The 27,244-nt window shown below is 49.3% G+C and overlaps 1 protein-coding gene across 6 annotated transcripts; it reads left to right on the top strand.

The window, feature by feature from the left end:
• The first annotated feature begins 302 nt into the window (after positions 1-302).
• On the top strand, positions 303-24,875 carry IKZF4 (IKAROS family zinc finger 4). Of its 6 annotated transcripts, none has more exons than XM_032420758.1 (8): positions 303-328; positions 7,570-7,617; positions 14,205-14,309; positions 15,335-15,595; positions 16,277-16,444; positions 19,660-19,809; positions 20,304-20,435; positions 21,047-24,875. In XM_032420758.1, exons 2-8 carry the CDS (start codon positions 7,578-7,580, stop codon positions 21,805-21,807), a joined length of 1,617 nt encoding a protein of 538 aa, XP_032276649.1. In that variant the 5' UTR covers positions 303-328; positions 7,570-7,577; the 3' UTR covers positions 21,808-24,875. The 6 variants fall into 6 exon arrangements, with proteins under 6 accessions (XP_032276649.1, XP_032276650.1, XP_032276648.1 ...); XM_032420759.1 differs by lacking the exon at positions 303-328 and adding an exon at positions 567-7,410 and having other exon boundaries at positions 7,567-7,617; XM_032420754.1 differs by lacking the exons at positions 303-328; positions 7,570-7,617 and adding exons at positions 10,884-11,059; positions 12,820-12,913.
• The last annotated feature ends 2,369 nt before the right edge of the window (positions 24,876-27,244 follow it).

Raw genomic sequence — 27,244 nt, 5'->3', positions numbered from 1 at the left:
GGACGCTCGGTGTTCGGCCACGCCGCCTGTCGCCTGGTAGTGGGACCGGAAGTTGTTCGGGGGAGGGGGGACGGCCGTGATGGGGGGGGTTAATGGGGGGGGCCGGTCCCTTCTCAGGTGAAGCCGCTGATGGAGATGGAGCCGCCGCCGCCGCTGAGCGCCCGGGTCCCGGGTCCGGCCCGGTTGCCGCCGCCTTAGTGACCCCACTCCCCCCGCACTGGGCCGCCCGGGCCAGAGTGGGGGACCCCCGCTGCCCCGCCCCCCTCTTCCCCAATACCGTCCCCTCTCCCACACCCCCCTAGCCTGCGCGCGCGCGGAGCTGCCTCAGGTGAGTGAGGGGCGGGGCTTGGGCGAAGCGCTGGGGCGGGGCCTCGGTCGCCGGGGGCGGGGCCTGAGGGGCTTGGGCGTGAAGTGAGGGGAGACGCGGGCGGGGGTCTGGCGGGAAGAGGGCTTAGCCGCCTGGGCTGTGGCTCGAGGGGAGAAAGCTGGCCCGGGTGGTGGGGGAGGTTGGCGCGAGGCTTAAGGTTTAGGGGAGGGTAACGGAGAGTCAAGGGGTCCTAAAAAGGCGGGACACGGGTCAGGGCAGAGGACCGAGGACAGCCAGGAGCTGGGTGCGCGAGGCTCCTCGGTGGGGTACGGCTGGGGTAGAACAGAGAGACAGTGGAGAAAGGAGAAGCAGAGGGGTACCTGGGCAAAAAAGCGAGGGATTAGGGGGTTTTGTCGAGAAGGTTAGAGAGGACATAGGCCTAGGTGAGGAGATCTGGGAGGCAATGAGCAGAATAGGAGAAACGTGGTAGAGAGGAAACTTAGAGTGGAAGTGGAAAGTGATGTCTAGGGTACCATGTAGGGGGAGAAGTCTAGGGAACCTGAGAAGCAGGTTCCTGGGAAGGAAGAGATTCCCTGCATATGAGTCCTAAGAAAGAACTGTAACAGAGGAAGCCCTGGGGCTGACAACTCTAGGGAGAGACAGACTTGGGAAGCAGTTATAAGCTAAAATAGGCCTCCATGTACCTCCTCACACAGCCGCATCCCCAGTTATTTTCTTACCCTTTGTCTGCTAGAGTTGTAGATTCTCACTTTGGAAATTTTTGTTTGATGTCTATGCTTTTTAAAAATGTTTTATTTGTGATTGGTCCTGTCTGGAGACAGTTGGGAGTTTAATAGAACACAGATCTTTAGATATGAGATGTTTAAGAAATAAGGTACCCCATTTCTCTCTCCAAGGTAAGAATTTACTAACTCTGCTTCCAGGAAGATCTGATGCATTACCAACCACACTGTGTCAAGTTTTACACACCTTCTTTTGCTTCAGTCCCTTCTCTCATAAGCAAACCTGTCTACTGTTGTGACTCTTATAGATTCCCCCACCGACAGGTTTCATAGCTCCACCTGTGTCCCAGTCTACCCTGCCTGAGCCCTCAAAGCATCATTCGTGAGCTTAGAAATTCCTGACCTGCTCACATGTCAGCTCTAGGCTTTCCATTATCATGGCCAAGCAGAAGACTGTTGAGGCCTTTTGTTTCCCCCTTACTGCTTGCTACTTGTTCACTTTACCTGTGTGAAGGTACATGTTTATATTCTTAGGAAGCATTAAAAAACAGGTGTCTGACTACCTACAATATTTCCACTTAAGATAACTCAGATTCTGAGGATAAGGCCAGGACAAGGCCAAATCAAACAATCTTTGAAAATGTAGCTTCTTATTTGGTAGGAGTATGTGAGAATGCCTAGCTGGGAATCCCACATCTCCCCATGGGTCTTTCACTAGGTCAGTGAATCTTGCTTTGTGGTGTGGGGGACTTCAGCCGTCCCTACAACAACCTAAAGCCAGAGAATCCATATAACTCCCTGGGTCATGAGAATAGTCAGAAGAGTGTCTCATGAGATAAAAATAAAGTCTTAAAGGAGAAAATAGTGTTGCCATTGGGAAGCAGGATAGGTCTCACTGGAGCTTCTGGGGTGGGTCCCAGGGTGGTGGAAGTTGCCCTCAATTTGGCAGGTTGAGAATTATGTCTTGCCCTAGTCAACAGATGCTGATGTCTCAAGCACAAAATATAATGTCTTTCTTGCCCACTGAGTGCAGTTAGTTCAATTGTAGCTTCTGGGCAATCCCCTTCCTCTTAGTAGGCTAAGGGTAAAGCACATTTTGGGACTTGGCTCAGAAAGAAGTCCTGAATTTTTTCCAGTGAAAATGCAACTGAACATTTCTTCTTTATTTTCTCTTAGTTTAAATCTGCAGCTTGTACTTCCCAGCGTGGGAGGAACATTATCCCACCTTTTACCTCCTACTAACATCCACAAAGGAATTATTTTCTCCCGAACTGGCCATCTTTCTTCCCTCAACATACACACAAAATAACCAAGGAAAAAATTAAGATAAGTTATTGTTGGGCAGGTATTTCGAGGCTCATTTTACTCTAGCAGAACAAATAAGAGTGTGGAGCCCTGTGGGTGTAGACAATGCTATAAGCAGAGGTCCTCCCTCTTTTTGTTGGTCTCTTGACCCTGCCTGAAGGCTCTGAATTCCAAGCTGTTTGATTTGCCTCCTTTTCTCAGAAGAATTGTGGATTCTGTGTTAGAAACAGGGAGACAGTTTCAAGGTTTATCTGACGGAAGCATCTAAGAAAGGATAGTGCTGATATGAATGGCCTGTCTCCTCCCACCCCACCAGTGGGAATGGCATCAACCTTATAGACTCCCAAATGTTCAGATGCAGACCCCCAAATTGTTCAACACCTGAGAAAGAAGGTAAGCATGGTGACCCCAAACCTTCCCACTGTGGCAAGATTTAACTTTGTACTGTAGTGGAAAGACTGGTTACCTGCTTGGTAACCTGGGTTCTATTTGTCTTAATTCTGTCGCTAACCAGATGGGTGACTCAGCTTAATTTCTTCTTCTGTTAAAAACCAAGAGATTGGAGATCATCTCTCAGCTCCATTCTAGCTCCAAGATTCCCCAGGTCCTACAACATCCCTGCCCCGGGCCCTCCACATGAAGAGAGGCTTACTAAATTGGATTTTCACGGCCAGATTCTTTGTTAGCAGAGGAGCCCAAAAACATCTTTCTGGCCCAAACAACACTGAGCCCTTTTGATGAGCATGCATTAGAGACTTCCGGTCAAGACTGGCACCAAAGGCAGTGGTTCCTGTCTCTTCCACCTTTTTGCTACCCTGCCCCAGGCAGAATAGTTCATTGAGACTTCCGTATAATTTCAAACCTCACTTGATAGAGCTAACTTTGTTTGAGGGCATCTTTGGCTTCAAAACTAATTATTATAAAATTCAAATTGAACTCTGCTGCCCTACTTCCCTCACCCCTGCCCAAACACTGAATAGCAGTGACTTTGTGGGGCCTTTCTGTAAACACAGGGCTCAAATACTCAAGGGTATATCCAAAAAACCCAGAGAGTATTATCTCATGTGCCTCATACCTAGTGATTTAAACTGTTTAGTTTGGCCCTTTCCTTAGTTCCTTAAGTCCTAAGAGGAAACATGGGAGGGGTAGGATTGTTTCTCCTCCCACCCATAAACCTTAGCCCTCTCTCTCTTCCACAGTCTACGTGGGGAGGACAGGGAAGTGCAAAGAACAAGAGAAAAGATGCATCCATCTGAGATCTAAAAGGAGACAATGAGGTGATATTTTCCCACTGTCCAGGTGTTGTGTTTCCAGCTCCTAGCCCTTCTTATTTTAGAGACTGGCCATTCCTAGGATGACCTGAGAATTCATCCCCTCATCACACCTCCCCAAGCACTTGGATAATGAAGTCGAGCTGTCTTCCTCTGTATTATATGTAGACAGAAGGTCACCATCTTCAGCCTGGTGAAAAAATGAGTCAGATCTTTCTGCTGTAAAGACAGACACATGAGCTGAGAAAAGGTTCGTGGGTTTCCTTCAGAGGGCCCTAGGTTGACCCTAAAGATCATTTCAGAGCTGCAGACTGCTGGACGTCAAGGTCTGTTTCCTGGAAAGGGGCACGTAGTCAGTGGTCAGTCAGGCTGCAGACAACGCCTCATTCCACCTCTGCCCTCAATCATTTACCTCTTTCCCCTCCCCAATTATGCAAAGCCCTGACAGACAGCAGAACCAGCCAAGTGACTTGGGTGCATTTTTGTGTCGATTTCATTCAGTTCACAAAGGTACAGACAAGAGAGGATGATGCTATGGGTTTGGTTTACTTGTAGTACCTGAACTGCTCACTCCCAGGCAGGTGGGAAATTCTGTCTTGTTAATAATCACTGCACTCCACTTCAGGTCCCAGGTCCTAGGGGAGACCAGAGAAAAAAATGTCTGCTTCTCCCTGCTGCAGTTCGGGAACAATAACCAAAAGGACGGCACAGGTCCTTGCCACTCTCTCTACCTCTACCTCCACTCTCTTTCCCAACAATATCTTCCTCACTACCTTTCTACCCACTAGACCACATGGAGTGTATTTTAAATTCCAATTTTGGAGTGTCACCGGATCAAACAGGATTCTTTAGAGGATTTGAAGAGCTTTAAATACTTGTGATGTCCATCTTATTTCAGGCTTTCAGAGCCACTACATAGAGAGAACTTGACTTTCTGACATTTTTGTCACCTAATAGTGAAAGCGGTGGGGATGTTTTTGTGGTGATGGGAAGTTGGGGTGGTAGCTGATGCCAGACCTGCCCTTAGAAGTCAGACCTTGGATTGCTCGTGACGTGTTGCTTGTCAGGAAGTGTGGTGGGAAATCTTCTGTCTAGAAGGGATGTCCATTCCTGCCCATTCCTGTTGAAATGCGATATTGTGTTGATGGGAGAAAGCCAGGGCCATAGAGGACTCTTGTTACAGTGCCAAGTGGATTCAAAAGAACAGGGAAGAAAATCTTTGTCTCCGGAGGTTACAATGACCAACCTTTCCTCCCTCCTCACAGTGACACTTCCTTTTGAATTGGGAGACTAGCTATTTCTAGTTGCTTTGTATTCAGTTCACTGAACTGAATTTACAGTACATATGTGCCTACCTCCATCACTGAATGACGCCTAACTTGCTATAAAGCCGGTTTCTTTCCAAGATCTTTGAGCCAAACCTGTCTTGTGTAACTAACTTCTCTCTTTTTATACCTCCTCCCCCTGCGGTACATCTCCAATTGGCAGTGCCTAATTTGACCCAGTTCCTCTAAGGAGACACTAAGATCTGCCTGCCTGGCCAGGCAGGGGAGGAGGTGCTTTGAGGGGCGGGGAGTGGGAAGGTTGGGAGGGATGTGCTGCCTGGAGACTTGAACAAACAGTGAAGTACGTCTACTGATTTGGTCCTGGCTCTCAGAATACCAGGATTGGGAACAGCAGAATCTCCGTCCCTTCTCACTTCCAGGGTTACCAACTTGGCATGTGGACCTGTTAGAGGCAGCCAAACACTGATTTTGCCCAAGATGTGTCATGGAGCACCTGTTAAGAGCAATTAAGAAGCAAAAGAGCTCAGTTTACTGCTAGGAACAAAGTCCAACTCAGAAAACAACTCCTTCAGACCCTTCTGGAAATTGTTTTGGGACCATTTGGGCAGGTGTCCAAGAATGAGATGCACTTCCTGAGCCAGTGCTGGCTGAATGCTATGCTTCAACTGTTCTGCCTACCTAGTGCTTATCTAGCCCCTGGTTCATTTGTGTCTCTCTCTCTCTCTCTCTCTCTCTCTCTCTCTCACACACACACACACACACACACATTACATTACATTAGCATATTTCTCCTCTTAGAGCCTGCTCAACTTGTTCTTCTTTTTAAGTAACAGACCCCACTCCCACGGGGGTCACACCAAAGGAAAAGATGCCTTAATTAATTCCCTGGTTAGAACCAGGGAAAAGCAAGAAGATCCACGACTTTTGAAAGGAAGCAAGATGGTTTAATGGGAAGAGCACAGCTCAGAGTGGCGGGAGACCTGTGTTCCTGTTCCAGTCTCACCATGAACCCTGAGACAAGTCACTTAGCTGCTCTGAGCCTCAGTTTCTCCAAGCAGAAAATGGAGGAAATCTTGCTCATTCTTGCTTCTCCTGCATGGGGTGTGTGTGTGTGTGTGTGTGTGTGTGTGTGTGTGTGAAGGGAATTCACATGTGGCATCTTAGCTTTGCAGTTTTGAAAAATCCCAAAGGGCAATTATGGAGCTAATGATTCGGAAATGAAAGGGGCCCCATGAGTACCAGACCGCCCTTCCTCATTCTTTGACTCTCTGCCCACCACAAGTTCTATGGCTAGTTCCAGAGGGTATGAGTTTGCTAACCACTGTGGACTTGGGCTCTTCTAATCATTACCCCTAAGGGAACCTTCAAGGAACCACTCATTATTGTGGCTTGATCTAGCTGTCTGATTCCAAAGCTCAGTCCATCCCAGGGAGGATGTGAAGAAGAGTTGAAAATAAATTTAGATAATTTTTTCTTCCACACCCAGGCTTCCTGGGTAAGACTAGGACTCTCTAATGAAATCTAAGGTACAGCTGCTTTGTGAAGTGAAGGAAAGCCCATGTTTCGCGCTTTCTCTTGACACTTTTCAGAGGAGTATGATGTCTCTCAGCACGCGAATGACCTGAGGGAGTGGGGAGACAGGGTAATAGACACTTTTCCCCTGGGCATCCTCCAGAATCCTCCACCCTTGCCTCTAACAGTATAGTATTACAAGCAAACCAAATTTTCATCCATCTGCCTCAGAGAGATCCTTCGAAGAGACCAGGAATCCTGGAGGCAGCTCAGGCTGTTCCCTTGCCCCACTCTTGTGCCCCCAAATCTGCCCCTGGAGTATTTATTTTTCATTAGATGACTGGTGAAATCAATTTTGGAGGTATGTAAATTTCCACCAAAGATATTTTTTTTTCCTCCTCCCACAGGCTCCTAAGGAGATAATTCATTGGAACAAATTATCACTTTTAATTGTTCTCAGTTCTTGATTTGTTTAATACTCTACTGCCAATTACTGCTCGCTTCGCTTCTCTTAAATAGACTAACCTGCATTTTAAATTCAGGCTTCCGCCTTTTAAAAAAAATAAACATAGCGAAGTAATTGACAAGAAGGTGAGGAGAAGCCACTTAAAGGTTTAATTTGTTTATTAGACCTTCAGGAGAGGACTCCTCGCTGAACCTGAGGTGGGCTGCCCTCCGTCTTCTACTTTCCTGTCCCCCTCCCTCCCCTACAACACCCAGAAGAGAATCCCTTGAGACAGAATCCAGCTTCTTTTTCTTGTTACTACCCCACCTTAAGGTACAGAGCTTCTGTGGGGCTGGTTTCTTTGCCTCCAGAAGGCTGGGCTGTAACCTGTCTCCTTTCCCACAGCATCAGCTCCACCTACAGGAGGAGGGTCTACTCTCAAAACAATACAACCGGGACCACTCTGGAGTAAGACAGTGTTTCCACTCCAGAGACTGGGGAAGCCTGCAGAAGTTGTGGGTTGGAGGAGACCCTGGGGTTTGTAAGTCGGGGTACATTGTCTTTCTCATCGGGACCAAGTAAGAGGTTTTTCTTCTTTAGGATAGGGTTGGAGCAAACTTACTAATTCCAGAATGTTAGAGAGAAGCCTTCTCCCTTCCCAGATCTGGCTTCTAATCGCAGCTATTTTCTCTTTCAGCAGACTCTAAGATGGACATAGAAGACTGCAATGGCCGCTCCTATATGTCTGGTATGCCCTCTTGTGCATTCTGTTTGTAAGGGGCTGGAAGCAGCCACTCGCCTGTGGAGCAGAGTGGAGTCCAGCCTTCAGCCTAACACAGGATCTCAGGTGCCCCAGTCACAGAGCTGCCACTCATGCTTGGTAGTGCTTGGTAGTGTGCATCTATTTTATCATTTTATATTCCCTAAATAGAGATTCTCTTCCCAGACTTCTTGGGGGTTAAGGGAAGGGGAAGGGAATAAGAGGAGAATACGAGTGGAGACTATTAGAGAGGAATGATTTAAAGCAAAGAGACAGAAGGAAGATGTAGGTCCTTCTCCTATACTCTGAGGTCACCGGCCAAACATGATATTCTGTCCCAGCCAGGTGGAGAGTGGAGCAGGGTTTCAAACCTCAAAGGCCTGTAGGGGCCAGGTGGGTATGTAAATGAGTGAACGGGGTTAGGATAATGCACAGAAGAGAATGTGGGGACTGTCATGTACTAGAGAACACATGTCCTACCTCAAGGAACAACAGCTCCTCAGTGTCCATCAGTCGTTGTCATGCCAGAATGTGTATCCAGTGTGGCCAAAACTTCCAGTTTTTCAAGAGAAGTCAGGAATCCAGATTTTATGTGAAATGTCTCCGTTTTAGAATAATGACTCAATATTTTTAAAAATGTTCCATGGAGCAAGCCAAACTTGTCCATGGGCTAAATTCAGCCAGTGGGCCAACAACATAGAGCCTTTGAAAGAGAGATATAGAGCCCAGTTCTCATTTCCCCCAGTCCTTTTCCACTGTCATAACATGCTGTGGCTTTGCATACCTGCCAAATACTCTTACGGAGGCAGAAGAGATCGTATGAATGGCTTTTAGAGAGATGAAAGTAATCGGGGTCATTTCAGAGTTTAACAAGGTAAAAAGAAATGAGGACCTTTATCTGGCTCCCTCTCTGAGGGTGTAGAGAAGGGCCTAAGACAGTTTGTCTCTAAGACAGAAGGAATCATTTTTTGGACCATTAGAATGTCAGGGCAGGAAATGATTATAAAAGGTAAGGGAAGCCAGAATTGGGTTTTGACATGATGAGGATGCCCATCAGAAAGCCAAGCACCACTGTAGAAATGACCTATAGCTTATTTTTTTTTTTACCCTGAAGTGGGACCAATGGAATTATGGGCACGTTCAAAGGATGATAGCAAGATGGGTCAGACACACATATAAGAGTCATTGGCAACACCTGGGTAATGTAAGGTAAGACACTGACTCTGACCCCTTTCTCATTTAAGGAGGGAAGGAGTTGGAATGGGTAAAAGGCATTTGATACCTGCCACATGCTGGTCAGAGTGACAGAGATCAAGTGGACTGATTTAACTGAAAGAGATTTAGTGGAACGAAAGTCATGGCCCTTCTGAGGAACCAGCCAGTCCTTCTCTCTCCTGCTCAGTTAAGCCTACTCAGAAAACCACTACTGAGCAACAGCCACACTCTGGACCCTGTTGTATTGCTGGGGAACACGTAGACGGATAAAAACCAGTCCCTGTCCTAATGTAGGTAAATGAGAAACTGAGAAAGTGGCTGGGGAAATATCCCATGGAGCTCTGTCTCTGGAGAATGTGGATTAGAGGAAAACCTCTTAGGGTGTTTGCTTCATTTGCTATGAATCCAAATTTTCCCTGCTTTCAGCACGTTGACATTTCTGAGATAAGAGAAGCCTCTGCACAGGATGGTATTTTTTGAATGAAAGGGGAAGCCAGAAACCCCTCACCTGTGTTTTGAGAATTCTAGATGCCAGCAACTACCCTAGAGAATGGGAAAAGGGAAAGCCAACATAGGGCTAACATTAGTTCTGAAAAGTAGCCCCTGCAGGGCTGGGCATGGCTGAGACAGTCCATGTGAGGGACATCTGAGAGCCCAGCACTGACCCATCTCTCCTGGGCCAGTATGCAAGCAGTGGGAAAGGCTGTTGCGTGTACCCCTCCTCAAGCACACTGTGGCCCTTCAAGGTCATCACAGCTCTTCTGTTTCCACACCAGGTGGCCTTCCCTCACCTGGTGGCCTTCTGTCACCTGGCCACCTGATGAAGGGGGTATCTCTCCTGTTCTTCAAAGAGATTTTCCCACCTCACAGAACCCAATTCAGAAAACCCATCCTCTCTCCCCTTGTCTCTTTCTAAAGGTGCAGGTCACTCCCTCCTGGGGTCTTGAGAGAGGAAGGAGGAGTCCATTAACTTACCACATGGATTCTCTCCCCACCTCCATTCCTTATCTTTCAGGGGAAACTGAGTTGCTCAACCCCAGCTCATGCAATTAATTGACTGAGCAGTGCTTGTCACAGTTTTCTGTTTAAGGGAACCTTAGAGAGGGATCCAGGGGTAGGCAGCCCAAAGTTTCATGGCCCCTCCCACCCCCAAATTCTTGGAATCAGAAAATCTAGTCTCCAAAGTAGGTCAGCACGTCAGTGAGCAGCTCCTCTGGAAGGGAAGGGAGCAGAGGCCTTGTCTTGATAGAAGGCGGATTCGTCCAGGGCTGTCGGCTGCTGGGCCCCAGGGGCACTGGAAGGGAGGGCGGCGGAGGTGGGGAGACTATACCGGGATTTTGCCCGGGATCTGAGAAGCCTCAGGGCCACAGAGCAACACTAGCCCGAGACCAGACTGCTGGGTCTTCTCACTGCTGGGAAGGAGGGGGCTGTCTGTCCCCAGATCTAGAGAGCGGCCTCCCTCCTGGAGGAGGAGGGAAAGGAGGGAATCTGAGCGCCCGAGTTTCGTGGGGGAGGGGCTTTCTGCCGATCTGAGAGCCTTGAAGCTGCCCCATGTCCTGGGCCCCATGACCTCTGGGGCCTTGGCTTCCCCAGCTGGCAGAGGATTGGGCCTTCCCTGGGGGCCCCCCTTTCTCCCTCCCACCTCGAGGGCCCATCCATCTCTCTCTCTCTCTCTCTCTCTTACACACACTCTTGCCTCTCTCAGGCATTTGTTGTGCAGTTCCTCTTTGTCTGCTGGGCACGAGGGCAACGGCATCTGCCTCCCCCTCCCTGTGCACACCCCCCACCCCCACCCCTTTCCTGGCTTGGGAAAGGGATGCTGTAGCCTAGCATCCCCCCCCCCACACCAGACACACATATACATTCTCTCCAGCCCCCTCCGCAAGCACATCCAAGCGTGTGCGCTCGCTTGCGCTCTCCCTCTCTCCCTCTCTCTCTCACACACTCCCTCTCTCTCTCACACACACACACACCCTGGGCTGAGCTCCTCTTGCCGGCTGCAGCCGTGGGCCCCCGCTCACCGAGCCGCTGCCTGCGAAATGACGGCGGTTCCCCTCACTTCCAGGAATCCGCGCTTCCTGGAAGGTGAGTGGCTGGGCTCACCCCTGCCTGCCACCGAGACGCAGACATGCACACACCACCCGCACTCCCTCGCCGTTTCCAAGGCGGCGGCCGCGTTCGCACCCCAGGGGCTCACCGGCAAGGGAAGGATAATGTAAGTTCAGGCAGAAGGGGGCTAGCGGAGGGGGAAGGGGGGTTGCCGGGGCTAGGGAGCCGATTCAGTAACTACTCCCAAGCCTGAGGAGAGGGAGAGGATGGGGGCCGCGCGCGCGCGTGTGTGAGTGTGTGTGAGTGTGAGTGTGAGTGGCGGGGGAGGGGGCGTTCCTCCCTACACTTGCGGAGGATGGGAAGGGTGTTTGGTGTTGCTAAGCAAAGACTGCGACTTGGACAGTGGGAGCTTGTGGTGACATCTTGATTAGGCCTTGGGGACAGATGTAGAGCTGCCCGAGGGGGAAATGCCGAGACAGGCCTGGGTGGGAATGGGTAATAGAATCGAGGTAAAGAGGAACCTTGGCAGCAGATGCCTCACCCTGGAACAGAGATCTGAGGGGCCTCAGCCTCTTCCCCACAATAGAGCTGGGGATGGGCGTCTTTCTTCGCTCCTGTACCCACTGTTTCCTGCTAGCAGGTTAGCATCCTGCCACCCCGGAGCCCATGGTCAAGAAAGGGAAAGCAGTTAGGATGAGAGCAGAGAAGTGTGGAGGTTCTCGGACCTCATGGCTGTTCCCTAGAGGCAGCCACTCTTTGAAGGGATCGAGGAAGGGCAGCAGGAGTGGAGGGCTAGTCTCCTTCAGCATGTGAAACACATTTAGCTTGTGGGACATTGCCCTGTTTCCTCTCTCTCCCTCCTGCTTTTCTACCCTGGACCCACCTCCTTGTTCCTCTGATGTCAACCTCATGATTTGGCTTTACCCTCTGGGGGTTCAGCCAATCTATGATGACTGTGACCAAGAACATTTCTCTGAGACCTGAGAGTGGCCTTAATTCTTGGCTTTGACAGTCTGGGATTTCTTGGGAGTCCCAGGCATTTGAAGTTCCCTCCCTGGGGTTTCTGGGACTGACAGAGGAACTGCTGAACTTCCTAAATCTGTCTCTAGGCCCCTTCACCCTCCGGCTAGAACTCAAAATCCCTGGGTCCCCATAAAGACTTTCTGGCCCCTGAAACAGATTCATTTTTATGTATTAGCCCCAGAAAAGCAGACTTGAACCTATTTTCCCTAGGGATGGCAATGGCATCAAAGAGCCTCTCGAACTACTAGGCTGGCTCTGGAGGCACCTGCTCTTCCTCCTGTTCCCAGGCCTTCATAAGGAGAGGCACAAGGGATGTTTTCCTCTTAATGCCCCTAAATATCCCTTTAAGCATATTTTCTCCATGTATCAAGCCCCTGGCTCCAAGAGGCAGTCTCAGCCTAGTAGGCTGGGACGAGAGATGGATTTCCAGCAAGTTTACCCATTGTTTTAGGGTCAAGGACTCAGCACCAGGGCCCAGAGTCCAGTTCTTCCCCTATTACTAACGTCAAGTGATTTAGGGCAAGTCAGCACTAACGTCTGAAAAGGAACGAAGAGATGCCCCTTTTAGCCCCTTTAACCATAGCAAACCCTACCACTTAGTTAAAGGACGTATTTTAAAACTAGGTCTGAGTCTACACATCTCAACCCTCAACTCTGAAATGTTTACTTCATGATATGTATGTGGTTCTGACTTGGGCAACTTTTCTAGATAACCATGGCTCATCTAAAGAGCCCCAGCTGGGACAACTCAGTTTCAAGCTATAAGGCATTTTCTATAGATAGTGAACAAATTTCCTCAGGCTTTGATGGGAAAGAATGGGGGAAATGGGACTTTTAGAAGAGGATATGAATGGGAAATGGTCCCAAAGTCCTGAGTGGTTGTTTTCTTCCCACTGACCAAAGCTGGAGAGGGATCCCTCAGGAGGGTGTGTTCCGGATTACTTGCCTCAGGCCCAAGACTCCAACCATTTTATAATGGAATCTTTATTTTGTGAAAGTAAGTATGTGCATAGCTGGGAAATTGGGTAAAGTACTAATAGGTGGACTTTAGGGATGAATTTTAGGGCTCGTGTCTTTCTTTCTCTCTTCCATATTTAGGCTTGTGTGTACACATCCATGCATGTTCATGTTAGCAGATAATGTAGAAGGCTATGGGTGTGTTTACCCCTATAGGTATGTTCTCTTCATGTGTATCTACATCTGTGATACGTGTCTGTGTCTATGTGTGTGTTTACCTACATGTGTTTTATTTCACCTATAGATTTGTGCACAAGATTGTGGGGAGGAGGGATTTTTTTTTTAAAGACATGATTCATATCTTCATGTACGTTAACTAATTTTTAAAGATACATACGAAACTCTTAAAACTCATTTTTACAAAGCAATTTGTCAACACGTTAACAACAAACATATTGAGAATAAACTCATTATTTTACTGTCAAGGGAACATCGAGCAATAAATATGTGACTGGAATCATATCAGATAGGAGGCTTTCTGGAGTAGTCAAATTTGTGCTGATTACAGAAGGTCTAATGGGCCCAATGCTCCCATTAGAGTTCTGCTAAAACAGTGATTCCCCACTGGTTGCAGAGGTGGTGGCTCATGACATGGGTGCTTACGATTTATGATCGGTCCGGGTTCCACCTCTACCAGCTATGTGACCTTGGACAAGTGCCACAGCCTCTTTTGTGCCGCAGTTTTCTCATCTGCAAAATTAAGATAGTATTGGCACTTGCTTCATAGGGTCGTTGTGAAGGTTAAATGAGATAATTGGTATAAAGTGAATAGAACCAGGCCTGGCACAAAGTGAGCACTCAATACATGTTAGCGGCTATCGTTATGATTACTATTATTATCATTAGATTCAGGGACCATTCCAGCTGCCCTTCCTGCAGATCCCGAACCTGGTGTTGGGGGCTCCGGAAAGGAACAGTAGGGAAGAACGTCTGTCCTGAACTGCCTCCCTCCTGAGGCCCCCATTTTCCTCTCCACCCTGGCCCGCCCAGCCCCAGCCCTGCTTCCTGTGGACGTCAGGCAGTGATGCTCTTCCCCTCAGGCCTAGATAAAGGTAGGGTGGGCAAGATGCAGCCACTGAGCTCGCAGAAGTCCGCACCAGGCACCCAGGCTGACGAGGGCACAAGGTATGGTGCCGAGCACACAACACTGCCTTGTACGTGGCTACAAGATGAATGTTTGTGAGACGTCACAGAATTTTGAAGAGGTGAGGCAACGGACGGTAACAGGCTCCAGCTGCAGCTTCACCTGTCCTCTTGTTCTCTCCTCCAAGGTAGCGGGGACTCATCTCTGGAGAAGGAGTTCCTCGGGGCCCCAGTGGGGCCCTCGGTGAGCACCCCCAACAGCCAGCACTCTTCTCCCAGCCGCTCACTCAGTGGTAAGTGCAACCTCCTGCCCTGCCCTGCCCTGGCACTAGGCGCCCCCATTTGTGTTTGGCCCGCAGTTCACCCTCCATGGGCAGCCATTTTCCCCATCGCTGCCTCCCTCTGGTTTTCTGTTTCGAGCCTCCAAAAGCAGTACGGAGCTCAGCATCTAGGGTCTTCTGACTTCTGAAAGGAGAGTGAACAGTTGCTGCCAGACTAGGGTAGAATTAAAGGAGGCATGGGTGGGATTAAGGTAAAGGCTCCAAAGAGAAATCCTGGAGTTGGAGAAGCAAGTACATAGGAATGGTCACAAGGTAGAGCCAGATAGGAAACAGAGATGAGAGGGATCTCCTCATCACCTGCCCCCTCCCCCTCCCGGCCCTCATTCTCCTGCCTGGATAGGGTCCCCATGACTGCCTCTTCTCGCTGGCCCTAGATCTGTGACATTCTCTAAATGGTTGGAATAGCCAGGAATGTAGGTCAGAGCTAGAGCCAAAGCCTTCTCCTCAGTGGCTCCTCCCTCCTTCATCCCCCTCTCCAGATTTTCATGGAGGGGAAATAGAGGGGCTCAGTCTTATGGGGAGGGAGGATAATGTGAGCCATGTCTGTCTTCCAGTTTTGCTCTCTCTTTAGCCCGCTGTCTCTTTGGTCTTCCTAGGACCATTTTCCCGCCACCGTTACTTGCTGGCTTCCTGCCCAGGGCCAAGCCAGACATCTTTCTTAATGACAAGAGAGTGAAGAAAAAGGCTCCCCTTAGCCTCCTCCTCTCCCCAGTGGAATAGAAGACATCCCATGTACCCCAACTTTTTTTCTCTTGGAGCCTATTTGCCTGGGCGGTGGGATGGGAGGAAAAAGTTGCTTCAGGTCCTGGCAGGACCACCATATCACCACCCAGGAGACTTAGGGTGTTGGCCTCTTTGAAAGCCTGCGTGTCTCAGGGCTGGGAGAAAGCCTTCTGGACCTCAGGAGTACCATTCTGGTTTGCGGGCAGGTTCCCCCTTTTGCCTGTTTCTGTCCTAAACACCATCCCACCCTCCAGCCAACTCCATCAAGGTGGAGATGTACAGCGATGAGGAGTCAAGCAGACTGCTGGGGCCAGATGAGCGGCTCCTAGAAAAGGACGACAGTGTGATCGTGGAGGACTCGTTGTCAGAGCCCCTGGGCTACTGTGATGGAAGTGGGCCGGAGCCTCACTCCCCCGGGGGCATCCGGCTGCCCAATGGCAAGCTCAAGTGTGATGTCTGCGGCATGGTCTGTATCGGACCCAATGTGCTCATGGTGCATAAGCGCAGCCACACCGGTGAGTAAGCCGGGGGTCCAGGAGGGGCTCCGGGGGGGCTAGGAGGCCAGGCCTGCAGTGGGCTGGCCTCAGACCGGGAAGCGTCTCTCCCCGCACATTTCCCAGCTGATGAAAAAAAGGAGGGGATGGCATTTGGATTCCCCCAACATTCATACTTCTCTGGCACTTTCCTCAGCTGTCGTTATAAAGAAAAGCTGATACTTTTCTCAGGAGGTGAGGGAGACGATGGTGTAGCCTCAAGAAGGGTCCTAGAGTCCAACAGGGACAGGACTCCAGGGTATTATTTGGGCCCTCCGGTCTCAGATTTAAACACACAAACAAATAAACAAAAACAAAAAAAAGGAAAACAAAAGCCTCTTCTCAGCTTTCTCAGGCTTTGGGCTCCCGGGCCAGAGTGGGTCTTACAGGGCTTGGTTTTGGGTTAATGGTCTTTTGGCCCAGAGTTCCAGGCCTGGTGCCCTTTGCTCTGCCATTCGTCTCTGATCCACACCTTCCCAGGGTAAGACTGTTCCCGAGGGATCTTTAGAAAGCAGGAATTTTGTGTGCATGCCTCAGCTCTGCCTCTCAGAAATTGTCTTGAGCACCTTCCCTCAGGCAGGTTGGAGCAGAGGGTGGGAGAAGAGGTTCAACCTTCAGAATTCCTCACACCCAGTCCTCAGCGATCTGTTGTTTCTCTTGCAGGTGAAAGGCCCTTCCACTGCAACCAGTGTGGTGCCTCCTTCACCCAGAAGGGGAACCTGCTGCGCCACATCAAGCTGCACTCTGGGGAGAAGCCTTTCAAATGTCCCTTCTGTAACTATGCTTGCCGCCGGCGTGATGCGCTCACTGGCCACCTCCGTACACACTCGGGTCAGTGACCAGTGTAGTGAGAGAGGAGGAGTGGGACCTCAGTACACCCAGAAATAGAGCTCAGTGTATACGGGGACTTACAGTGTCTGTCACTGAGGAGGGCAGATCAGCCACAGAGCGGATAGGGCCCTGCCTCTCTAACCCCTCGTCTGGGCAGCAGGGCCCCCTGGGGAATTTGGGGGACTCTTTGATGAGGTAACGTACATCTGCCACACTCTGTGACTTGGAGCAAAAGGAGCATGGGTGATGTTCTTGGCTCTTAACAGTCACCCGCCCTTTGTTTTTTAAAGTTCATGCTACTGCCAGAACCATCTGTACCCCACCCCCCTCCACACTTCTGAGCACCAGAAAAACCCTTCCTCACACATCCATATGCTCGGGTTCCCACACCCATCACCATCATCGCCTCCCTCCATGATACCAGAGGTCCTGGACCACCACCGTCTGTCCTCTTCTCTACTTCCTACTGGTTCCTAAAAATATCCATGGGCCTCCAAACTCCAAAGGAAGAAAGGAGGCCTAGGAAAAGCCTCTGTTCCCCATCCCAAGAGGTTGTCCCCTTCCCAGAGGCAAGAGCAAGTCACAAGAGTGTCCAGAGGTTAGTGTTGGGATCCATGCCAGGGGACTGGACTACCCAGTTTTCATAGCCCCAGCCAACACTGTTGAAGTCAACATATGTCTGAATCAGCTGGGCAGGTAGCATTTTTGAAGCATCTTACTAAGTTTTAAGCTTGGCCTTGCGAAGAGACCAGGAGTCAAGCTGCTGGCGGGAAGGAGGAGCTCAAATTGGGAAAAGGCAGGAAGAAGGGCAGAGGGGAAAAAATTAGTAGGATCTGTCCTTGGCAACTTTCCTTGATATTTTTCTCTTTTCCTAAACTCTCTTGGGCTGGGATTTAAAGGGACAGAGCAATCACCTCAGCACCATTTCTCCAGCCACCTACCTTGTTCTAGGTTCTCTCACCTTGGAGCTGGCTTTATGATCTACAAAGCATTTCGCTTGTCTCCTCATGTGATCCTCATTTTGCTGACAAGGAAACTGAAGCTCTGGGTGGGGGGGGGAGAAAGAAAAAAAAAAAAAGATTTGCTGGCCACAGAGCTATTCTGCAGCCTTCCTGGACCCCCATCAAGGTTCTGTGCCAAAGAATCATACTCCTTTTCCTCAGAAAAGGGGCGGCTCCCTCTGCTGGTTTAGAACAAGGATGGCTTGGTCCCTAGAACTGTTGAACCAACAACAACGAGGCCAGCAGGGTAGATTTTGGATGTTGTTCTATAGAAGATTATTAGGGACAGAATTAGACACAGGTATACCATTGGGTTCCATCTCTGTGAGATGCTTTCTATATAACCCACACTATAATAAAAAAGGGGTTCCTCTCCCAGATGTTAAACCATTTTCCCAAAAGTCTTGGGTGGATAGGGACCATGGCATTCACCTCATCTCCCAAAGACTAGGGTTTACAGAGCAAGGTCAAAATGGCATAGATTGATTAAACCAAGCCCAGAGTAGGTATGTATATATAAGGGGTGGAGGGGGGTAATTACCACCCTCCTGGAGACACCTTATCCTGCCTCCCTGCTCAATAGTAGCAAGATATGTAAAATAAGATGTTTTATTTTTATTTGTCAGAGAGAGAGAGAGCACAAGCGGGGGGAGCGGCAGGCAGAGGGAGAAGCAGACTCCCTGCTGAGCAGAGAGCCCCAATGCGGGACTCAATCCCAGGACCCTGGGATCATGACCTGAGCCAAAGGCAGATGCTTAACTGACTGAGCCACCCAGGCGTCCCAAGATATGTAAAATAAGATATACAGTACCTTGTTCTCTCACTTTTCTCTCTCCTCTCACAAATATTATCTCTCAGAAGTTGTCTTTAGCGGCACCTAGGTGATCAGTTGGTTGAGCATCCAACTCTTGATTTCGGCTCAAGTCATGATCTCAGGGTGGTGAGATCGAGCCCTACATCAGCCTCCATGCTCAGCGAGGAGTCTGCTTCCCCTCTTCCTCTCCCCCACTCTCTCTCTCTCAGATAAATAAATCTTAAAAAAAAAAAAAGTTGTCTTTTTTTTTTTTTAAGATTTTATTATTTATTTGTCAGAGAGGGAGGGCACGAGTGGTGGGGAGCGGCAGGCAGAGGGAGAAGCAGGCTCCCCGCTGAGCAAGAAGCCAGACGTGCGGTTCGATCCCGGGACCCTGGGATCATGACCTGAGCCAAAGGCAGACGCTTAACCGACTGAGCCACACAGGTGCCTCTAACTTGTTCTTTATTTAAAAAAAATTTTTTTTTTTTAAAGATTTTATTTATTTATTTGACAGAGAGATAGAGAGAGAACACAAGTAGGCAAAGAAGCAGGCAGAGGGAGAGGGAGAAGCAGGCACCCCGCAGAGCAGGGAGCCCGATGCGGGACTCGATCCCAGGACCCTGGGATCATGACCTGAGCCGAAGGCAGCCGCTTAACCGACTGAGCCACCCAGGCGCCCCTTTATTTAAAAAAATTTTAAAAGACCCTCAAAGTTGATGTTCTCTTTTACTCAACTCCTTTATTTCACCATCTCTTCTTTTATTCTTTTTCTCTTCTCAGAATTTCTCTATCAGTGATGGTTTTTCTGGGGCTCTCTTGGTATCTCAGTGTAGAGAGACAGAAAGAAAAATAAGCAGTAAAACCAGGCTAGGGGTGGGAGTAGAAGCACAAGTAAAGGTCAGTGAAAACTGCCCCTCCCCACATTGGCAGATCTAAGGGCTCTCATTTCTGTCACCCCAGCCCACCAATTTCCCCCAAACCAAAGCAGATAGGTCGAAAGCAAAAAATCCCCTTGTCTGATAAACAGCACTTGCACCCGCCTGCCACATGGAAAGGTTAAACCACAGTCTGGGCCCCAGAATCTAAGACCCTAGGGTGGGGCCAGCCTGCCTGCCAGGGATGATCCCCTACAAAGTCCCTGGCTCCTCCTTCCTTTGAGCAGCAGTTTGGCCACCGTGAGGCCCAGCTGCCGTCCAAAGCCGTAGGCCCCGGTCCCCTCTCTACTCCCGTGGCTGTGCATTGGTCCCCTTCTCCGTGGTGTGGTTACCTGTCCATGCTTGCCGCTGAAGGTAGGGAAGGAAAGGCGAGCAGAATTCACTTGAGCCGCATCCCTTCCTCCTCATGCCAGTGCATATTTGCTCCCAGATGGCTTTGTAGAGCCAGGGCACAATGCCATGTCTCTCCTGTCTCCTCCACAGTCTCCTCCCCCACAGTGGGCAAGCCGTACAAGTGTAACTACTGTGGCCGCAGCTACAAACAGCAGAGTACCCTGGAGGAGCACAAAGAGCGGTGTCACAACTACCTACAGAGTCTCAGCACTGAAGCCCAAGCTCTGGCCGGCCAACCAGGTGTGGCTGTAGGCAGGCCTGGGGTGGGGGGTGGGGGGGGGAGTCGAGGGCAGGGCCAGAGGGAGTGAGGGCAAGGGTGATCCCAGCGCTACCCCGCCCCCCCCCCCCCCCCGACAAAGGGATGAGGTCTATGGAGAAGGGACAGTTGCCTCGTAAATCTGCCAAGCACTCCACTTGGTGCAGAGCCCTGTGGTAGGTGCTACAGGAAGGTCCAGGGGGCAGGGAAGTTCTGATCTATGTCCTCAGTCTAATGGGAGAGAGAGAACACAAGGAAGTATGAAACCAAGGGTCACATGTATCTAATGGTCCTCAAATTACCTGAAACGTTGCTAGGATGAGCTCTAGAGAAGGGGAAGTGAGCGGAACTCAATTTTCCAGGTATTGGGGATGATCTTCCTTGGCTACTGACCTGCTGATTTTCTCCAGGCAAAGGCTGCTGAGCCAATGCCACCCCGATTCAGATGCTCGACTTGTCCCCACCTCCTTCCCTCTAGGTGACGAGATACGTGACCTGGAGATGGTGCCAGACTCCATGCTGCACTCATCCTCTGAGCGGCCAACTTTCATTGATCGGCTGGCCAACAGCCTCACCAAACGCAAGCGCTCCACCCCCCAGAAGTTTGTAGGTAAGAGTCCAGTTGGGGAGGAGACATCAGCTTTAAGCCACAGCTCCTCTAAACCTGAGCTCTGGTAGCCATCAGACCAGTTGGGCCTGGAGATTTGATGGGAGGGGAAAAAGTGGTCTGTCTGGTAGGCTCTGGTGCTCAGAATCCATCCCCAGACAGAAGGGGTGTGATGGGGGAGAAGGTACCTCGAGAGGGTGTTGAGGGCTCTTGCGGTGGTTTTAAGAGGAGGGGGGTCAGGGAGCTCAGGTTCTCCCAGTTTTTGAGAACAGCAAGGACTTCCACCTGTGGGATCTGAGAGACGGGCCCTGAGTGTCAGAGGGAGGAAGTATGAGTATGGGGTCCACCCACCTGGCCTTGAGGTTCCTCTCTAGCTTTATAAAGGGCAATGAAGGAAGTATTAAAGATCAGCCCCAGGCTGGGACTGAGTCCTTCCCTACAATTATAGCCTGGAGTTGGGGAGTGGCCCCACAGAGGTCCTGACCTTGAGGGAAGTGAATGAGGGCTGGTAAATAATGTTACAGCCATCCCCAGGGTAAGCAAACAAAGAAGTCATCCTGGGGAAACTCAGGAATTCCCCAAACCCAGCTCTGCTGAGATCCTCTCCTCCACAGGTGAAAAGCAGATGCGCTTCAGCCTCTCTGACATCCCCTATGATGTGAACTCGGGGGGCTATGAGAAGGATGTGGAGTTGGTGGCACATCACGGCCTGGAGCCTGGCTTCGGAGGCTCTCTGGCCTTTGTGGGGGCAGAACATCTGCGTCCCCTCCGCCTTCCACCTACCAACTGCATCTCAGAACTCACACCCGTCATCAGCTCTGTCTACACCCAGATGCAGCCCCTCCCCGGTCGACTGGAGCTTCCGGGATCCCGAGAAGCAGGTGAGGGACCCGAGGACCTGGCCGATGGAGGCCCCCTCCTCTACCGGGCCCGAGGCCCCCTGACTGACCCCGGGGCATCCCCCAGCAATGGCTGCCAGGACTCCACAGACACAGAGAGCAACCACGAAGATCGGGTTGGGGGGGTGGTATCCCTCCCTCAGGGTCCCCCACCCCAGCCACCTCCCACCATTGTGGTGGGCCGGCCCAGTCCTGCCTACGCCAAAGAGGACCCCAAGCCGCAGGAGGGGTTACTGCGGGGCACCCCGGGCCCCTCCAAGGAAGTGCTCCGGGTGGTGGGCGAGAGCGGTGAGCCCGTGAAGGCCTTCAAGTGTGAGCACTGCCGAATCCTCTTTCTGGACCATGTCATGTTCACCATCCACATGGGCTGCCATGGCTTCAGAGACCCTTTCGAGTGTAACATCTGTGGTTACCACAGCCAGGACCGGTACGAATTCTCTTCCCACATTGTCCGGGGGGAGCACAAGGTGGGCTAGCCACCTACCGCCCTCCCCTCAGTCCACCACTTCACTGCCCTACCTACAGGAGTCTAGCTCTGTCCCCACTTCATCCCAAGGAGTTTTGCTCGGTAGCCTAGACCACTGGCTACCTGACTTCACACTTGGCCCTGACCCCTCCTCACCTATTCTCCTCTACCCTGACTGACTTAAGCATTGTGATGAAACAGGCCTTTTCGATTGTGTTTCTCCTCTTCCTCTTCTCTCATCCCAGCATATTCAGAGTTATTTATTAATATAATTTGTGGATTTTTCTTTTGCTTTTTTCTCTTAACTTTTCTCAGTCACTTGCCACTCCCCCACCCTCCGGCCCACAGTCCCCTCCCACTTTAGGCCTAATTTTTCTTCCTTTGATCCAGCTTCCTCTAACAGCCCTCGGGGTAGGAAGCTCCTCTTGGTCCTAAGAGTTCTGAGCTTCTTGTGTTAAGTCCTCACCTTTTGCATTATCTTTCTTTTTGATGCTGATAACTCCCTCTGGCCCTACCTGAGCTCTGTGGCATTATATCTCCTCTCTGGGACCCTTCAACCTGGTACTCCATACCTCTTGTGCCCTCTCACGTTAGGCAGCTTGCACTATGCTTGAACAAATGAAGAATTTCCTCATTGGGAAGTAGGAGGGGCTGAAGAAATTCTCCCCAGGCACTGTGGGACTGAGGGTCCTCTTGACGTTCCTCTAGTAATATGAGTTCCTCAAAGCCCACATTTGGGAATCTCCCTCTGGGATGTGATCTATCTCTTCTCTCCTCAAACAACCCCCAACACTGCTACTCTCTTCAACCTGCCAGTCTACTCAGTGGTGGTTTTTCTCTCCTTGGAGTGCCCCAATTTTATATTCTCAGGGGCCAAGGCTAGGTCTGCAGTCCTGTCCCTGACATGTTGGGAGCCACAGGTGCCTAATTGGGAACCAGGGCGTGGGAAGGGGGTGGGTTAAAATTCTTCTTTCTCCTCCACCTCTAATCTTCTTCACTCTAGTGACCTTCCTAGGCTCTCAGGGGCTCCTGCCGTCCCTCTCCTATGAGAAACTAGTGGGTTGCTGCCTGATGACAAGGGGTTATCTCAACCCCTCAGTCATGCTGCCTTCTTCTCCCCCCTGCAGGATTCACCCTCATTCCCAGGCTTCTGGGCCCTGTTCTTAGGATCAGTGGCAGGGAGAAAAGGGTGTCTCTTTTCTCCTAATTTTCAGTATAACCAAAAATTATCCCAGGACGAGGAAGGGCATTTGCCCCTCACCTCATTCCATTCTTGTCCCAGCAAGAATGGGATGGGCACAACTGAACTGGGGGTCATCCTCTACTGCCCCCTTCTACACTCAGTTCCCAGATGTAGGGCAGGAGGGGGCATGCTCCTCCTGGCCACAGCAGAGACCCCTGGCTTTTTGGGTAACCTAGTTAGTGAGAAGGGGGCAGGAGGAGATACGGCTCCACTGTGAGTGGAGGTCTCTTTCTACAAGCGTTTTCTGCCCAAGGCCACAGCTATCCCATTCTCTGCTTCCTTGAGATTCAAACCAAAGGCTGTTTTTCTATGTTTAAAGAAAAAAAAAAAAAAAAAAAAGAAAGTAAAAACCAAACACAACACCTCACTTGTAACACTTGGTCCTTCTCTCTCTCTCCTTTTCTCTTCCCTTCCATCTTTCTTTCCATATGTCCTTTCCTTATTGGCTCTTTTGCCTCCTACTTTTCTCACTCCCTATCAGGGATAATTTAGGGGGATGGTGAAGGGTTGGCTAAGGAACAGACCCTGGGATTGGGGCTCCTAAGGGCTCTAGGAAGAGTCTACCTTACCCTCTATGGGAAGGGAGACCCTAGAAAAACTTTTCTCCCTTCTTTTTCTCCCCCATTATGTAGTCTCCCTAAGAGAACCAGATTGTCAAGGAGGGGCTTTGTGGGTTGATGGTTCCTCCTTGACAATGTAGCAATAAACAGATGTTGCCAAGGGCAGAGGATGGGGGAGTTAGCTGGAAGGAGAGTGGTCTCTAGAGAAGGGGAGAGTCTTCTCAACAGTACCCCAGGGAACTGGCTCCTTCTTTCAGGATGGCAGCAGAGCTGAGATTACTATCTAGGGTTCTTCTCAACTGTTCTGGTTATTGAGCCCCTTCCTGTTAGACCTACCCCTTACCACCTCTTTTGCGTCTGCTATGTACTTGGTGACACCTCATAAGGACTAGTCCCTTCTAGGGTATCAGAGCCTTAGGTTGCCCCTGTCCCCTCCCCCAGTCAGCTCTGGCACCTGTAACCTCCTGGAACATGAAGGACTATGCTCTGAGGCTATACTCTGAGCCCATGAGAGCAGAGACTGGAAGGGCAAGACCAGGTGCTAAGGAGGGGAGAGAAGGGCACTCTGTCTCTCTCCAGACCATCACTGCACTTTAACCAGGGTCTTAGGTACAAAATCCTACTTTCCAGAGCCTTCCAGGTCTGGAAACTCAAACATCCTCATGCTCTCTCCCAGCTCCTTTTGCATAAAAAAAAAGTAAAGAAAAAGAAAAAAAAAAAAAAAAACATTGAAACCCACATGGAGAAAAGAGGTGTTTTCCTTTTATATTGATATTCAAGACCAACACCACATGAGAAAATTTCTAAATAGACACTTTTCCAGATCTTTGTTTTTTTGTGTCAGTGTCCAAGCTGCGGATGGGATTTTGTAATACTTTCAGCAGCTTCTTTCCTTGTGTACATAATATATATATATTATATATATTTTTAATCAGAAGTTATGAAGAACAAAAAGAAAAAAAATAAAACACAGAAGCAAGTGCAATACCACCTCTCCTCTCTCTCTCTCCCAGGGTTTCATTTGTAGCCTATGCTTGGTGTCTCCTTGGACCTTACCCTTTCACCTCCCCCTCTTCCTTTGGTTCTCCCTCCCCCTTTTTTTAAAGGGTTTTTCTCCTTTCTCAAGGGGAGTTAAACTAGCTTTTGAGACTTATTGCAAAGCATTTTGTATATGTAATATATTGTAAGTAAATATTTGTGTAACGGAGATCTACTACTGTAAGTTTTGTACTGTACTGGCTGAAGGTCTGTTATAAATAAACATGAGTAATTTAACACCCCTGGTTGTTTTTGCAGATTTTGCTGTAATTTTCTGCTGGGAGGGAGGGGGATCTCCTTGCTGCACACTGTACCAACTACTAAATATTTTGAAGGTGAACAAGCCTAAGATTAAGAGGAAGCCAAACAAGAATGCTCAAGCTGTTGCTACAGAAAGAACAGAATTTTCGACCTACAGTGGAAAGTGGAGATTTTCCTACCAGGAGTGCCTTCAGGATAGAGGAAGCCCAACTTGCCTATCCATCCAAAGCAGAGATTCATCAAACATTTTTTGAGTACCTACTATATGCAAAACACATTATATGCCCAAGGAAATGCAAGTTACAACAACATGAATGATGATAATAATAGGGTCTACCACTTCTTGAGCATAAGTGCAAGGCACTGTGCCAAGTATTCATGTAATTGTAGAAACCACCTAAAAGTGAATGATCCACCATTACTAGTGAAGAAATAAAAGCCCAAGAGAGAATAAACAACGTGTCCAAGACCAATCAACCAATAAATGTCAAAACCCAGATTTGAACCCAGGAGTGTGTTACTCCAAATTCTGTGCCCGTATCTTTATGCCAGGGAATGCCGCCACTGAAACTCCCAGGCTATAAAAATCCAAAAAGCCAAGACAGGAACATTAACTTGGTTCTGTCTTAAATGTTAACTATTTTCTGTCCCCTTCACTCTGAACTTTTTTCCTGTTCTCTCCTATCTCATTGCCAATCCATACACTAATGTCTGCCTTCTGTTTTCCATGAGACTATATTGAAGTGAAAATTGAAGATACTTCCATCTAAAGTCTATCATTTCCCATAACCCATTAACACTAACAAATTCAAACTCGAGAGAGACCATGAATATAGTTGTTCTGAAGCCAAAACAAAAGTTAGAAAATAAACTTCAACCCCAGTAAAGTGGATTAGAGGTGAAAAGAAACCATGATGGGTTTCTTTTGAGGGAAAGTGACTGGTGTTCGGACTCCAGAATGACTCATGAATGAATGGCTGGTCTCCATCTGTACCACCTTCGCTCTGAATTCTGGGAGGTCCCCTTGACACTCTATTTTTTTCAACTTTGGAGACAACTGGGTGGTTGCCCACAGATAGCACTCCTGCTCAAAGCTAAAGACTTTCTGAAGGCTCTCCAAAGGTAAATGGAGCTTATATGCAGGAAAGTATGTTTCAATCACAGGCCAGACTCATTGAGTGGTGAAATCACTTTAGTGGGGCTTGATCAACACTTATTAAAATAAAGTAGAAAACAGGGGCACCTGGGTGGCTCAGTCGGTTAAGCGTCTGCCTTCGGCTCAGGTCATGATCTCAGGGTCCTGGGATGGAGCCCCACATCGGGCTCCCTGCTCAGCGGGCAGCCTGCTTCTCCCTCTGCCTGCCTGCCTGTCTGCCTACTTGTGATCTCTCTCTCTGTCAAATAAATAACCAAAAATAAATAAATAAATATTTTAAAAAATAAAAATAAATAAAGTAGAAAACAGAACATATCATTGCCCCTTATGTCCTAAGGGCAGGTACTGTTTCATGAAATTTGTATTTCAGTTTTGTACGTCTGTGTATGTATTGAGAACCAAAGTAAAATACATTCCTGCTATGGGTCGGAGTCAAAATCGTTGAAGTTACTGTTCCAGATTATATACCTTCACCCATTTTTTTGTTAGGCAGAAGGCAGCATAGTGTAGTGGAGCCAGGACAGCTCTTACTAACTCTGTAATTTTCAGCAACTTCAGTTTTTCAATCTGTAAAGGGAGGATAATAATAGAACCTACCTTATAGGTTTGTTGAAGGTAAAATGAGTTAATATTTATAAAGCGCTTACAACAGTGTCTGGCGCTATGCTAACATGATCCAGTGATATTTAAAAAAAAAAAAAAAGTGATTAAGAAACAGCGCTAACACCCATGTACTTGCCTATGGCCTTTCGTGGGGTTTTGTCCATACTGGAAGGAGGAATTAACAAAATGTTTTGTTTTCCCCCAGGACTTCCGTTTCTCAATCCTACACCAAGTAACAGTATTGTCAGAGAAATGAGCCGAGAGCGTCCCCCGGTGGCACGGCGCCGCCTTCAGTCAGAGAGCTTCGGGGCCAAGGGCCAGCCAGCTTTCCACTACAACTCCCATGCACCTCCCCGACTCTGACCTCCGATAGGGAGCGCGATTTATGGTCCTGCGCGGGCAATTTCCGCGCATAGCGTCGCAAAACCGGATAATTACAACGCCCAGGATTACTTCCGGGGTAAGGGATCGTAGTGCTTAGTGGGAAACATATAACCCTAATTTTCTTCCGCCAGCCGGCTAAATAGTCCCATGGTCACTTTCTATCACGGATAACAAAACCCGAGAAACGCCTTTCTACCACTAC

Source organism: Phoca vitulina, unplaced genomic scaffold (genome assembly GCF_004348235.1).
Source record: "Phoca vitulina isolate PV1807 unplaced genomic scaffold, GSC_HSeal_1.0 scaffold23, whole genome shotgun sequence".
Taxonomy (NCBI): domain Eukaryota; kingdom Metazoa; phylum Chordata; class Mammalia; order Carnivora; family Phocidae; genus Phoca; species Phoca vitulina.
The sequence above is the reverse complement of the archived record's forward strand: the minus strand, read 5'-3'. Positions and strand labels throughout refer to the sequence as shown.

What these genes read in the sequence shown, in the direction of transcription:
- IKZF4 (XM_032420754.1), top strand. Translation starts at nt 10,973, where the DNA reads ATGCACACACCACCCGCACTCCCTCGCCGTTTCCAAGGCGGCGGCCGC. An exon ending in GCATAAGCGCAGCCACACCG is followed by an intron (nt 15,596 to 16,276) that starts GTGAGTAAGCCG and finishes TTTCTCTTGCAG; the next exon opens with GTGAAAGGCCCTTCCACTGC. An exon ending in CCACCTCCGTACACACTCGG is followed by an intron (nt 16,445 to 19,659) that starts GTCAGTGACCAG and finishes TCTCCTCCACAG; the next exon opens with TCTCCTCCCCCACAGTGGGC.